The sequence below is a fragment of the Myotis nattereri genome, assembly GCF_964212035.1.
Source record: "Myotis nattereri genome assembly, chromosome: 2".
NCBI lineage: Eukaryota > Metazoa > Chordata > Mammalia > Chiroptera > Vespertilionidae > Myotis > Myotis nattereri.
Genome location: NC_138076.1, coordinates 109,826,714 through 109,840,906, shown reverse-complemented (window position 1 = coordinate 109,840,906; position 14,193 = coordinate 109,826,714). Strand labels below are relative to the sequence as shown.

Here is a 14,193-nt window from a genome sequence, read left to right as displayed (position 1 = left end):
GAAATAATGACAGAAAACTTCCCCTACCTGGTGAAAGAAATAGACTTACAAGTCCAGGAAGTGCAGAGAACCCCAAACAAAAGGAATCCAAAGAGGACCACACCAAGACACATCATAATTAAAATGCCAAGAGCAAAAGACAAAGAGAGAATCTTAAAAGCAGCAAGAGAAAGAAACACAGTTACCTACAAGGAAGTATCCATACAACTGTCAGCTGATTTCTCAACAGAAGCTATGCAGGCCAGAAGGGAGTGGCAAGAAATATTCAAAGTGATGAATACCAAGAACCTACAACCAAGATTACTCTACCCAGCAAAGCTATCATTTAGAATTGAAGGTCAGATAAAGAGCTTCACAGATAAGAAAAAGCTAAAGGAGTTCATCACCGCCAAACCAGGATTATATGAAATGCTGAAGGGTATTCTTTAAGAAGAGGAAGAAGAAGAAAAAGGTAAAGATAAAAAATTATGAACAACAAGTGACAACAAATACATGTCTATCAACAAGTGAATCTAAAAATCAAGTGAATAAATAATCTGATGAACAGAATAAACTGGTGAATATAATAGAATCAGGGGCATAGAAAGGGAGTGGACTGACAATTCTTGGGGGGAAGGGGTGTGGGGGGTGCGGGAAGAGACTAGACAAAAATCTTACACCTATGGATGAGGACAGTGGGGGGTGGGGGTAAGGGCATGGGGTGGGGTGGGAAATGGGTGGAGGGGAGCTATGGGGAGGAAAAAAAGAGGAACAACTATAATAATCTGAACAATAAAGACTTATTTTTTTAAAAAATCTCTGCAAACAAAGAGGCTTGAAAAGTACAAATATGGGAGACTTCCTGTATGCGGTGCTCAGAGATTTGGAAGAGACACCTCCCTCTGGGCCGCCACAATAAATGACTCCTAATTAACTGGCTTATTAAGGTGTCTTGTATCTCATTTACTGATTTACGATACAACACCTTCCTCTCTGAAATCAATACAAATATATTTTTAAAAAAACTTAACTGATTCAGACTCTCTTTGACTCATATAACTAATAAGTCTGAAAGAAGTTATACAAAGTTATACAAAGCTGGGGTAAGACTCACGGCCACTGAGTCTATGCCCAGGACTCATTCTCTTACATGATCCTGCTTCAGGAATTTAAAAACAAAGGGACAGAGGTAACAATTAATGCCACTTCATGTTTAGAGATAGCAAAAAAATATGGATATATTTGATCACACTGGTGTAGGAGTTGGGGGAAGTGAAAGAGAATGCATGAGACTTGAGGCTTTCACAGCAGAAGAGTGAACTACAAACAGGGTAAACCCAGAGAAATCCAAACCAAGACATGTTCTAATTAAACTTCTAAAAGATAATCAAAGAAAACACCTTCAAAGCAGCCAGAGAAAAACAATATCTTATCTACAGGGGAGATAATTAAAATGACAACAGATTCTCGTCAGACACCACCCAGGCTAGAAGGAAGTGGTACAGTATTTCTCAACTACTTAGAGAAGTGTCAACCCAGAATCCTATACCCCAAACTGGATTATACCCCAAAATATCTTTCAGGATACAGAGAGAAATGAAGACACTTTTAAATGAAGGAAAACTAAGAGTTTGTTGCTAGTTGGCCTATCCTAAAAGAATGGCTAAAGGAAGTTTTCCAAAGAAGGAAAATATAAAAGAAAAAAAAGGCCTTCATACATCAGGAAGAACTCAGTAAGCAAAACTATTAGTAAATACAATAGGCTTTCTTTCTCTTCTTGAGTTTTCTAAAGTATGTTTGATGGTTAAAAGTAAAATATAACATTATCGGGAAGTGCCCTGGGCTGCCGCCTCAGTCCTGGCTGCGGCTGCGGCTGAGGCTGCGGGCCCTGCCGGTTACATAACTGGTTGTGGACTCCGCGTGGCCCCACTTCCGGCTCCCTGCTGAACCCCACCCCACTTCCGGCTCCCTGCTGAACCCCACCCCACTTATGGCTCTCTGCGACCCTAGGATGTGCTGAGCCCCAGGCGCCCTCCGCTGCTGCAGGCTCCAGCGCGCAGGCTCCCGCTGGAGGTGTGAATGACAGAGGTGGTGCCACCCAGCGCCCTCAGCGAGGTCAGCCTGCGCCTCCTCTGCCATGATGACACAGACACTATGAAGCATCTGTGTGGTGACTGGTTCCCCATCGAGTGCCCAGACTCATGGTATCGTGACATCACCTCCAACAAGAAGTTCTCCCTTGCTGCAGCCTACACGGTTACCATTGTAGGAATGATAGCTGAAATAAAAAGTAGGACCAAGATACACAAGGAGGATAGAGATATTCTAGCCCCCAACTTCTCTGTTGACACACAAGTTGCATACATTCTAAGTCTGGGAGTAGCGAAGGAATTCAGAAAGCACGGCATAGGTTCTCTTTTACTTGAGAGTTTAAACAGTGGTTCTCAACCCGTGGGTCGCGACCCCTTTGGGGGTCGAAAGACCCTTTCACAGGGGTCACCCAAGACCATCGAAAAACACATATATAATTACATATTGTTTTTTGCGATTAATCACTATGCTTTAATTATGTTCAATTTGTAACAATGATATTGGGGTCACCACAACATGAGGAACTGTATTAAAGGGTTGTGGCATTAGGAAGGTTGAGAACCACTGGTTTAAAGGATCACATATCCACCACTGCCCAGGACCACTGCAAAGCCATCTACCTGCATGTCCTCACCACCAACAACACAGCAATAAACTTCTACGGAAACAGAGACTTTAAGCAGCACCACTATCTTCCCTATTACTATTCCATCCGTGGGGTCCTCAAAGATGGCTTCACTTGTATCTTCTACATCAATGGTGGCCACCCTTCTTGGACCATTTTGGACTACACCCAGCACCTGGGTTCTGCTCTAGCAAACTTGAGCCCCTGCTCCATGCCACACAGGATTTAGCACCAGGCCCACCGCCTGCTCTGAAGCTTCCTGCCATGGTCGAGCATCTCCACCAAAGGCAGCATTGAATACAGCCGGGCCATGTGATGCCAGCCGGGCAGCCTCCAACAGGTCCCAGCCCTTGGCGCCCTCTGGGTTCCACCTTCCTGGCCATTTGACCTCAACTGTGTCCTGCAGAGGAGCTGGCCCATCACCTGCCCCAGCTGTAGGCCCAGGGCTACATGGGCTCAGGAGTAGAGTGTCGTGGGGCAGGTATGCCCGGTCTCCAACAGGCTCTTCCAGCCCTCCTTCCTGCTCTGGAAACCTCTGCCCTTGCCCTGGTCTGGCCTCCATGTGCGTGCACCAGCCTCATAGCTGGCCAGTGTTCATTGTGGTCAGTTGCTTCTGCTGCCCTGGGAGTATGGGGGCAGCAGTGGGCTTCCTTTCCTGCACGTCCTCAGTCCTCACTGGCCTCTTCCCCTGCACTGCCGGTTCCTTCCAACTCCTTCCTCCAAGCCGAAATTAACTCCTGGGAGGGAGGGACTCAAGTGTTATGGATAGACTTGGCCCTAAAGACACAGGAGCCTCAGAACAATGACGGGGTGAAATAAAGGGAATGCCAAACCTTTGTAAAGAACCAGCCCTCAGAAGCCTGGGGGTCGGGAGCAGCCCCTACTTCCCCAGGAGGGGCTGGCGAGTGGTGGGAGGCTTTTCACCCAAGCACAGAGCTCTGGGGCTTGGCTCCCTGGCATGGTGGTCAGATAATGGAAAGGTTTCCCACTCCTCTGTTGGCAGTCCTGCTGTCTCAAAGAGCGAGGAACTACCCATCACATGCTGGATGTGCCATTCAGTTGAATTGCCGCAGGGAGCCGGGCTGAGGACAGGTGCTGATGAGGGTCGCAAGGGCCCCCCCCTCCAACCCCCCAGTCCGTGAGATGCAGTTCTGAGGCCTGACCAGATGCAGACAAGAAGAATTGAGTGTGGTGTTTGATCAAGTAGGACCTGGCCTTTGAGGCTGGGGCAATCACTTGCCTTGTGGTCCTCAGCCTCTGGGAACAGACAGAAGAGGCTGTCAGTGCTAGGAAGCATGAATGTGGACATCACTTGCTTCTGGCATTCCCTCCACCCTATCCCCCAAAGCTGCTTGCTCCCTGCCCTGCCCTCCAGAGTAAAGGGGGTTGGCAGAGTCATGCCCAGCATTGCTGCAGCTCAAAGTCAATGTCATCACCACAGTGCACCAGTCAGAGTGGGAGAAGGTGGAACAACCAAGCAAGGGGGCCTTGGATTGGCATCCTTCCCGCCCTCGGAACTCCCAGCCCAGGGGCTCCTCTGGCCTTGTGGTGGGGGGAAGGTGTTTCTCGAGATGAAGGTGTGCCTGCGTAGGAAAACCACTTCTCCTTTCTCGGCCACTTCACACTCTCACTGACTGGTCCCCATTCTGTGCTGACATTGACTTTGAGCTGAGGCCCAGCTCAGTGGCCTCTCTAACCTGAATCAACGGTTATGTGGTTTTTATTTCTGCCCCACGGGGTAAGGGAAGAGTCTTCCAGAAGGTTCTGCCTTGGACTTTCATAATTGAGCCGAGGCATTGCCCTGCCCCTTCCTCCTTGCCCCTAATCACGGCAGAGTCTAGCCCAGTGTTGAACAGATTGTAGTGTTCTGATTACAAACAAATAGACTTTTTGACCAATTGTCAATAAAATAAAATAAAACACTATCTTGATGTTAGTTCCAAAAGAACAACAATGTTGCCATCAGGCATTTCTCTCATAGGCAATATGCATTTCATCACTGTCTGATAACCATTGAGTTTTTCGTCCTTGCTACAGAGAATAAGCATGCTTTGTCCACTAAGTTTAAGCTGCCACTTTGGGAAATGGAAAATGCTCTTGCTAAGGAAATGATTTTTTATGGATGGAAAAGGACACAATGCTTAATGATATTGCTTATAAATATGCACATAATGGCAATGATCTTGATTATGCTGAATCCTGCCAGTGGAGATAAAATATTAGTTAAGTACTGGGGCTTTAAGCTTGGTTTGTAAGTCAAATCTGGAAGAAGTAAACTCCATTAAAAAATTTTCTAACTAAATAGTAATTCAAATCAAGGAGGTTCTGGGGAAGCCTGCCATGCTGGCTGTTTCTCTCTTTGTGATTTGCACTGACTTATCAAGGAACATATAGCATGCAAGTGTGGAGAAGGAAACTACAATCACATCCAACAATGACCATAAATGTGGTGAAATCAGGCCTGACTGCCCTGGCAACCCTCTGAGCAGAGTATTCATGAACGCTAGAGTATTCATCTCCTGTGGAATCTGTCTAAACACTGAAGAAGTCTGTTCTCTGTAATCTGTTTGGCCACTAGCCCCATTAAATGATTCATGTTAGCTGAGCAGGAAGAGATGAAGAGGGAGAAGAGAATGGAAATTGTTTGGGGTCTTTGAGGAAGGTCTTAGACCTCACCACTCAATTAATGCATAAAATGAGGATCATAATTTTTAAGGATATTCAAATGGATATCAACTTCTTTCAAGACAAGAAGAATGTCAAGTAAAAAATACACCAAGTTTTTTTTTTTGGTGTGTGTGTGTGTGTGTGTTGTTTCTTTAAATCTAGTCAATGGACAAAGATCATAAAGGTTAGTACATGGTGTGGCTGGCAAGGCTCTAAGTGAACTATCTGTATATTTCTATTGGGAATGCATATTGAACAATACCTGTTGCAAGATTTTTAGACAATACCAGATCTAAGATTTGATTTTATCCTACTTACAAGCTAATAGGTGAGCTATTTACTCTTTCATGGATCCTGGACTAAGACAAGAGATACCTGGGTCAGAGACAAAGGTCTTTATTATTCACAACACATGAAGCTGCATGAGCACCAGCATGCTTGTACAAGCTCTTCCTGGCCTCAAGAGCCCAGGGAAGCATAGGAGGCCCAGATGGATTCTGCTGAGGCTCAGGGAGCTACCCCTTTTATAGCAAGCAGTTAGAAAGCTTGTTTTTTGGTCCTCGAAGGACACATTACCTCAGCCCTAAAGTTGCTCACTGTAAACTTGACCCTGAGAAATGGTCCACACAGACAGGTAAAGGACATTCTAAGCCACTTGGCAGGGAGTGTAGGAGAAAATCTGGAGGTTCCTCCCACTAATGCTTAGCACTACTTTGCAATAAAAATCACACAGACACTTAGCTTCTGACCTAGTAATTCCACCACTAGGAGTCTGTCCTACATATTTACTTGCAGGTGCACAAAATGATGGCTATAAGGGGTTATTTATTCCAGCACAGTTTATAATAGTAAAAGACCAGAAAAAGTGAAATGTTCATTGATATAAGACTGGTCTTATTATAATAGACCCTCATGGTGGCCTATTACACAGTAATAATAAAGGGTGAAGAATTTCTTTATGTGTTGGTTTAAATTGCCAAGAAAACAGATGCAGGAAAATATGCATAATTCTCCCATTTGTGTAAAAGAGGCAAAAAAGTATACACATATTTTCTTGTGCTGTGTATGTATAAAGTTTCATTTCTCTAATGATATACAAAAAACTAATTTTAACAGTCTCATATGACATTGATAAATGCAAGAACACACACATTCCAATGACACACACCAAGGGGTTTATATTCAAAATTTTAATAATAAATTGTGCCAGTAGAAGCTTTTCAAAGGCAATGATATATCAATAAATAATAAATTGAGTTCCTGAGAAAGAACCTACCACATAAAAGTGTGTCAGAATGCTGTAAATAACAACATGGTATTACTGTAAAGTCACGGAAATACTGACAGTTACGGTATAAGCACAGCAGATGTTGGGTTGCCACTCATTCAAAATGTAAACCGGTACACAGGAACCTTTTTTTTTAGACATTGATAAACTTGTAAGTGTTGTTGCCTAGATATACACTAAATAATGAGTATATTGTGCTAAAAACATCAAGGAAAAAAATATGTGGAGTATAATGAAAATATGATGCAACAGATTCTTAAAAAGCAAAAAATAACTGAACTTTTTACTCAAATATATATCACTTTAAATAAAAATCATACTAATTTGAAATAAGAAATATTTTGTACGTTTATCTATGTAGTTATATATATATATATATGCATCTACACATCTAAGAAAATTGTATGGCTTAATTTTTTTATTCCAATGTTACTTTAAATAATCCTTGCTGTTTTACAAAGATGAGGAAAATGTATTTTTAAAATGAAGTTAAGATTGACACTTCAAAGCACAATAAAAAAAAAAAAGTGAAAGAATGCCGAGATTACTAAATTTCACCATGGTAAGATTGAAGCTGTCTCAGACAGCGGATGAAATGGCGTCAGGCAGACCTCTTGATGGGGCCCATCTGGTGACAGTAGGGTGGCAGCTGTTGGATTCCATACATCAGCTACACCAAGAACGAGAGAGTGGACTGACTGGTGAAACAGACAGAGTTCCATGATTAATGTTAAACTTTTTGGCATAGCTAAATTAATCACAAGTTTAGTATATGACAAATTCTTAAGTTTAGCCTCCAAAGAATCCAGCCATAACCAAGACACACAGAAAGTCACTTCTCAGTTACACACCTGCATTTCTTTAACAAAACAGTAAGGGATACAATCACAGTGAAGTCACCCACACATGTCATCGCACACTGTCTACAATGTCTCATTTATAGATACTTTATAAAAACATCTTCACAGAACCTGCTGTGAATGGCAAGACATGGTCATTTACAATAGAAGACCCAACTCATGCAACATTCTCTACACATCAGACATCAGAAATCACACCCATGGAATCACCTTGCTCACACTGTCTATGACACTATCATATGCAAAAAGAAAAAAATTATAATAAAATAAAGCAGCTTTTAACATATCACAATTTTGAAATGCAGGAAAAAACATAAGACCAAAACCATTGTGTGAATAAAATGGTATCAGTAACATCAAAACAGTGTTATCTTTCTTTAAGTTATTGCACAGAGATTTCTTATCACATGTTCTTCAGTTATTTCTTTTCCTAAATGTAAGTGCTGTGATAAAATACAAATGTATAAAATGACAGCAGCATAATTTGTCAGAGTTAATCCTTATAACTTAGTAATAAAAATGACTATAAACAAAATAAGTGCTCTTTTAAACTGTACTAAATTTTTAAAAACTTGTTTCAATGCAGTGAAGGTCCTCAAAAGCCAATTCAAAGCCATATTGACAACCATCCCCCTTATCAACCAGAATCTAGAAATGAAGATCTGTTATACTTGAGTCCTTTTTAAAAAGCATTTTTGTTTTGGGTTTCTTAGTGAAGACAAGAATTTCAAGTGAAGTAATCAATGGGTTAACTGAAAACAAAGCTGCCCTGAACTTTCCATCAGGTCTTTTAAGGAACCAGCCATGGGCACCTGGGTGTCGTCAGTGCCAAGTCTGTCTACACGTACACTGGTTGGCAACCTTCAGTCTGATCCACCAGATTGGAATTTTCCAAATTGGAGTTCTCAGCCTGTAACGCCTCTGCTCCTGAAGGCTTTGGGCACCTGAAGGGGTAGCCATTGTCATCAAAGAACCTTCGAAAGGTAAATTCATAAAATGCATGCTCAGGGTGCTTGTTATTTGGGAAGGTGAGCGTGTCCCAGGCCTTGGTGCTGTCTTCACTAGCATCGTTCCAAGGGCTTTCTTCATCTACGGGGTCAAAATTTGAGGTGTCCATGGGGTGGCTGATCTTGGGAATGTAGGGGGCTGGCTGCTTCCGAATGTCACTAGAGAAATCAATGGTGACGAAGAATGGGTGGGCCTTCAGGTCGTCAGCCCCGTTCCTCCCCAGCCGGTGGTCAGCAGCACAACACAGTTTAATGATGAGGTCCCGGGCCTCAGGGCTCAGCTTGACCTGGGCTGGAATGTGGAGCGTGTTCTCCCAGTTTATCACCTCAAGAGACAATAGAACCAAAGTTTTAGTTTCTTCCAACATTCAAAGCCTGTATGGGCAGTTCTAGGACAATATGTGATGATGTGGTTTTTAAATAATTTTAGTTTCATGATGGAAGAAAAGTCAGGATAGACTCAGAAAGCGCAGTTGTGGATCTGATCAGCTATTGAAGGTCAGTGTTCTAGGTTGGGGCACACAGCTGAGGCCTGGGATGCTGAAGTCAAATACAGACCAAGAGAGAATGATTTTCTTCTATCAGAAAGACTGGTTAGCAAAAGAATTTTGTGCCTTCCACAAAAATGAAGAGACTGACCCTTTCTGAGTCATTGCTTTAGCTATGGCAACAGATTACTGTTGAACCATCATGGTTCTCACTCAATGCTTATTGTAGCCAAGAGATGGTCTGCTGGGTTTTTGTAATTTAAAAAGCAACATCGCCCAGCCGGTGGAATTCAGTGGTTGAGCACTGACCTATGAACCAGGAGGTTGCAGTTCGATTCCCTGTCAGGGCACATGCCCAGGTTGTGGGCTCAATCCTCAGTATGGGGCATGCAGGAGGCCACTGATTAATGATTCTCTCTCATCATTGATATTTCTATCTCTCTCTCCCTCTCCCTTCCTCTCTGAAATCAATAAAAATGTTTAAAGAATAAAAAAAGCAACCTCACGGAGAAGAAAGCTGACCTACCCTATGGCCTTGGTCTCCTATTCCTGATGCTCAACCACGCATACCAGCCATCTAAATGCTCAGTAAATACATTTGTCACAGAGATGTGTCTATAGTGAGGAGAAAAGCTAAAAGACTTTATTGTTCATACTTTAAATCAGGATAAAATAAGGCAAACATAACTGTCTACTGCATGGGTGACTGAGCATCAGGTGAGGCATATAGGCAGGTGGCTGTGTGGGTGGGAGGGTTGGTCGAACCCTGAGTGGTTTTAATAGAACTAAAATTATAAAACTCCTAGAAGAAAACATAGGGGAAAATCGTCATGACATTGGATTTGGCAATGATTTCTTGGATATGACACCAAAACACAGGCAACAAAAGAAAAATATATTAATTGGATTTCATAAAAATTTAAAACTTTTGTTCATCAAGGACACTGATGACATAATGAAGAGGCAACCCACAGAACGGAAGCCTATATTTGCAAAACATGTATCTTATAAGGTGGTAATACCCAAAATATAAAAAGAATTTCTACAACTCAACAACAAAACAAATAACCTGATTAAAAAAGGGCAAAGGACTTGAACAGACATTTCTCCAAAGAAGACATACAAATGTCCAGTAAGCACATGGAAAGAGCTTCAATATCACTAATCATTAGGGAAATACAAATCAAAACCACAATGAGATATCACTTCACTAGGATGAAGTGCAGCCACCATTAGGATGGCTACTATTAAAGAAAAAGGGGGGGGGGGGTGGCGGCGGAGAAGTGTTCGTGTGGAGAAAATGGAACCCACATGCACTGTTGGTGGGAATGTAAAATGGTGCAGCCACTATGGAAAACTGTGAAAAAATTAAACAGAACTACCATATGACCCAGCAATTCCACTTCTGGATATATAGTCAAAAAAATTGAAAGCAAGACTCAAACAAATTCTTATTTACACACTCATGTTCATAGCATCATTATTCATAATAACCAAATAAGTGTCCACTGCTGGATGATGTATAAACAAAATGTGGTCTATATGTACAATGAAATATTATTCCGCCTTAAAAAGGAAAGAAATTCTTCCAAATGAGACAACATGGATGACCTTTGAATGGATTAATAAACCATTCAGAAAAGGACAAATACTGTGTGATTCCACACAGTATTTTAGGAACCCAGAGCAGTCATTTTTATAGAGACAGAAAGTAGAAGAGAGGTTACAGGGGTTGGGCGAGGGGGAATAGGGAATTATTGTTTAATGGGTACAGTTCAGTGGTTCTCAACCTTCCTAATGCCGCGACCCTTTAATACAGTTCCTCATGTTGTGGTGACCCCCAATTTCATTGTTAAAAATTGAACATAATTAAAGCATAGTGATTAATCACAAAAACAATATGTAATTATATATGTGTTTTCTGATGGTCTTAGGCGACCCCTGTGAAAGGGTCGTTCGACCCCCAAAGGGGTCGCAACCCACAGGCTGAGAACCGCTGGTACAGTTTCTGTTTGGGAAGATGAAAATGTCTGGAAATAGACAGTGGTGACAGTTGCACAACATTGTGAATGTACTTACTGCCACTGAATTGCACACTTAAAAATAGTTTAAAATGGTACATTTTATCACAATAGAAACTGGGTTATGATTATGCAGGCAAATTAGGGTGTGAGTGGTTTAGCTATTCAGTGATGATACAGATAACGTTAACTTCCAATTTTATTGTTACTGGTGTGAAACCAAGCCTTAATTTAGGGTTCTTCTAACTAAGAGACTATTAAATTAGGGTCTACCATGAACTTCAGGGCATGAATTCTTCCTAGAATTGTTAGTAAACTTGTGTCAATGGGTAACTGCACTGTCTGAGAAATTACAAAGATTTCATCAGATTCTCAATTCAATCATTGTTAAGTAATCAAATAATTTATGTCAGAGAATAAATGGCCATCATTCTAAAACTAATTATTTAGTTACATTAAATAAGTGAACATTAGGAATATGCACATCTAGCCTAACCTCATAGCTGATAATTTGCAAAAAGTAATGATATAGCACTCAAATAAATAAGCTGATTTATTTCAGAGATAGTTTATAAAGTTTTCTGTTGTTGCACAGTGGGCAAAATGGCAGTGGAAACTAGATCTGACCACGCCTTACCGCTTCTCTTTGTTCTCACTTAGAAATACTAAGATGGCAGGTGACCAAGTGGTTCAAGTAAAATTTCATACACATGTATACTGTATTTCACAACTCAGGTCTAGCCCTGGTCGGGTGGCTCAGTTGCTTAGCGTCATCATCCTGTACACCAAAATGTTGTGGGTTCAATTCCTGGTCAGAGCACATACTTATGTTGCATGTTCAATCCCAGATCGGGCAAGTACGAGAGGCAATGGATCTGTGTTTCTCTCTCACACTGATGTTTCTCTCTCTCCCCCTTCCTCTTTCTCTAAAATCAAAAAACATCCTCAGGAGAGGATAAAACCATAACAACAAAACTCAAGTCTAACTCTGGGGCTTTACTTATTATAATAAAAATTTTCAAAATAGGTAAACAATATTTTAAAAACTCCCATTATGTACAACTGAGATTCCTACACCAATCAGAATAAAAGGTCCGAAAACCATGTGTGTTTGCAGCAAGCAGATGCATTTTCCTTCGTTACCTTCAGCTGGGTTTCCGTGGGAGTGGGGGCCAGAAAGGGTGGCTGCCCCACCAGCATCTCGAAGAGAATCACTCCAACGCTCCACCAGTCACAGAGCTGAGTGTACCCTGAAAGAAAGACAAGGCCACTTTCAATTCCAGTATGGGCATGTGCTCTTCTCGGAAAGGAACTGTACAAATCCTCAAGTATTACTTTACTGCCATGTGGGGAAACATGTTCGAGCAGCACACATTACATAAAAGAAAACCACCCTACACAAAACGAGTCTCCTTGCATGTGTGGCTCAGAATAAAGGCTGGAAAGGGCATGTGCTGGGTGGTAACAGTCTTCATGTGGGGAGGAGGATGGTCACTTGTCCTTTTTCTTATTTTCAGTCACTGGTGTGTGGTAAACACAGGATGCTTTTATAATAAGAAAATAATTTAATTTAAAAAGATTACTGTTGCACTGGCTGGGTTGCTCAGTTGGTTAGAGCACTGTCCCAATATGCCAAGATTGGGGGTTCGATCCCCAGTTGGGGGATCAACCAATGGATGCAAGAATAAGTGGAACAACAAATCGATGGTTCTCTGTCTCAAATCAGTAAATTTAAAAAACTTAAAAAAAAAAGATTACTGTTGTTGTTACTACTAACCAGAATTTTAAGTTCTTAAAGAATCTACAAACAGATACAAATTAAAATTAGTAGTAACCACAAAACAAGAAGTGTTAAGACCTGTGAACAAGTGTGTCCCGTCATGAGGGCTTTCTGGCGAGGCTTTCCTGGGAGGTTTGGAGAAAGTTGAAGAATATGGAGAAGAGGAGGCGGAAAGGGAGCACTTTGGCAAAGGGAACAACTGTCAGTGAAGATATGATCTCTGCGTGAGGCGCTAGCCAGCCAGGCTCTTCCTCACAGTGCTCCCAAAACAGAGCTGAAGCAGGACACCCTGCAGCTCAGTCAGAGCCAGCCCCAAGAAGTTGCAGAGCAGTTCATTTTTTTTCTGATTCTCTCCCATTTTCCCACTAGGGCCTCATGTCCCAGTGCAATCTATGTTCCAGTCTTATGTCACCTAATCCTTTCTAAGTATGAACTAGAACCTAAGACCTACTGGCAGTACTGCCAGTTTAGTTCCTTCAGACTCCTCGGTGCTCTCCATCTCTCTCCTTCCTGTCCATCTGGCACTGGGGGCTGCAGAATGACCTTACCCTTGGTTCCTGGAGAATGTACATGCTGGGTACTGGAGAGGATGTTGTCCCCCACATCCTACTACTTAGAGTGTGACCCCCTCCTCCTACTTAGAGTCCGGCAACCCCTCCTCCTACTTAGAGTGTGTCTGGGCAGCAAGGTTATTGCTATAGATGTGGCTCTGAGTGGTTAATTAACTTGCTTTGGATTACCATAGCTAACAAAGAAAACAGACTTGAACCGAGTCTGGGTGGCTGCAAAGACTTGAAACAACACATGTGAAGAGATAGGCCACCAATCCTGAATTTATTGCACAAACTCAGGTCAATAATGGAAGATTCCTTTGGTGTTCAGTTAGCTGCCATATTTGATGGAACAGAGCATCCATCCAGGACCAATTTTACAAAGCACTTGTAGTTTTTAGCCAACCATGTCCCCAAATCGGACCTTCACAGTGCTTCTGGAATAGAAGGGAGAACTGGAGGAAAATAATATTTGTCTTCTGTCATACTCAATAACCAGCTAGAGATGGTACAACCCAGCTCAAAACTTGGGCAAAAAGCTTTGGCCCATACATACAATGGAATATTACTTGGCATAAAAAAATGAAATCTTACCATTTGCAATAGCATGGGTGAACCTGTAGGGTATTATGCTAAGTGTAATAAGTCAGTCAGAGAAAGGCAAATAACTTATTATTTCACTTGTAGGTGGAATCTAAAAAACAATATAAACAAATAAAACAGAAACAGGCTCATAGATACAGAGAACAGACTGAGGGTTGCCAGAGGGGAGGAGGGCTGTGGGACTGAGTCAAAAAGGTGAAGGGATTGAGAAGTACAGATTAGCAGTTACAAAA

At 42.0% G+C, this 14,193-nt stretch overlaps 2 protein-coding genes across 2 annotated transcripts in view; one reads left to right on the top strand and one right to left on the bottom strand.

Annotated features, from left to right (window-relative positions):
- Positions 1-2,058: 2,058 nt before the first annotated feature.
- On the top strand, positions 2,059-2,924 carry LOC308514277 (N-alpha-acetyltransferase 60-like; the record flags this gene model as incomplete). Its single annotated transcript, XM_081084365.1, has 2 exons — positions 2,059-2,407; positions 2,620-2,924. 2 exons carry the CDS (start codon positions 2,059-2,061, stop codon positions 2,922-2,924), a joined length of 654 nt encoding a protein of 217 aa, XP_080940491.1.
- A 4,130-nt stretch (positions 2,925-7,054) lies between these two features.
- The window catches only part of LATS2 (large tumor suppressor kinase 2), a 92,375-nt gene continuing 85,236 nt past the window's right edge, over positions 7,055-14,193 (bottom strand). Inside the window, exons 7-8 of the mRNA XM_081083540.1 lie at positions 12,170-12,276; positions 7,055-8,843 (exon numbers count right to left, since the gene is read on the bottom strand). Coding sequence (XP_080939666.1) covers positions 8,349-8,843; positions 12,170-12,276 — 602 coding nt within the window. The 3' untranslated portion in view covers positions 7,055-8,348. The remainder of the gene's footprint in view (positions 8,844-12,169; positions 12,277-14,193) is intronic.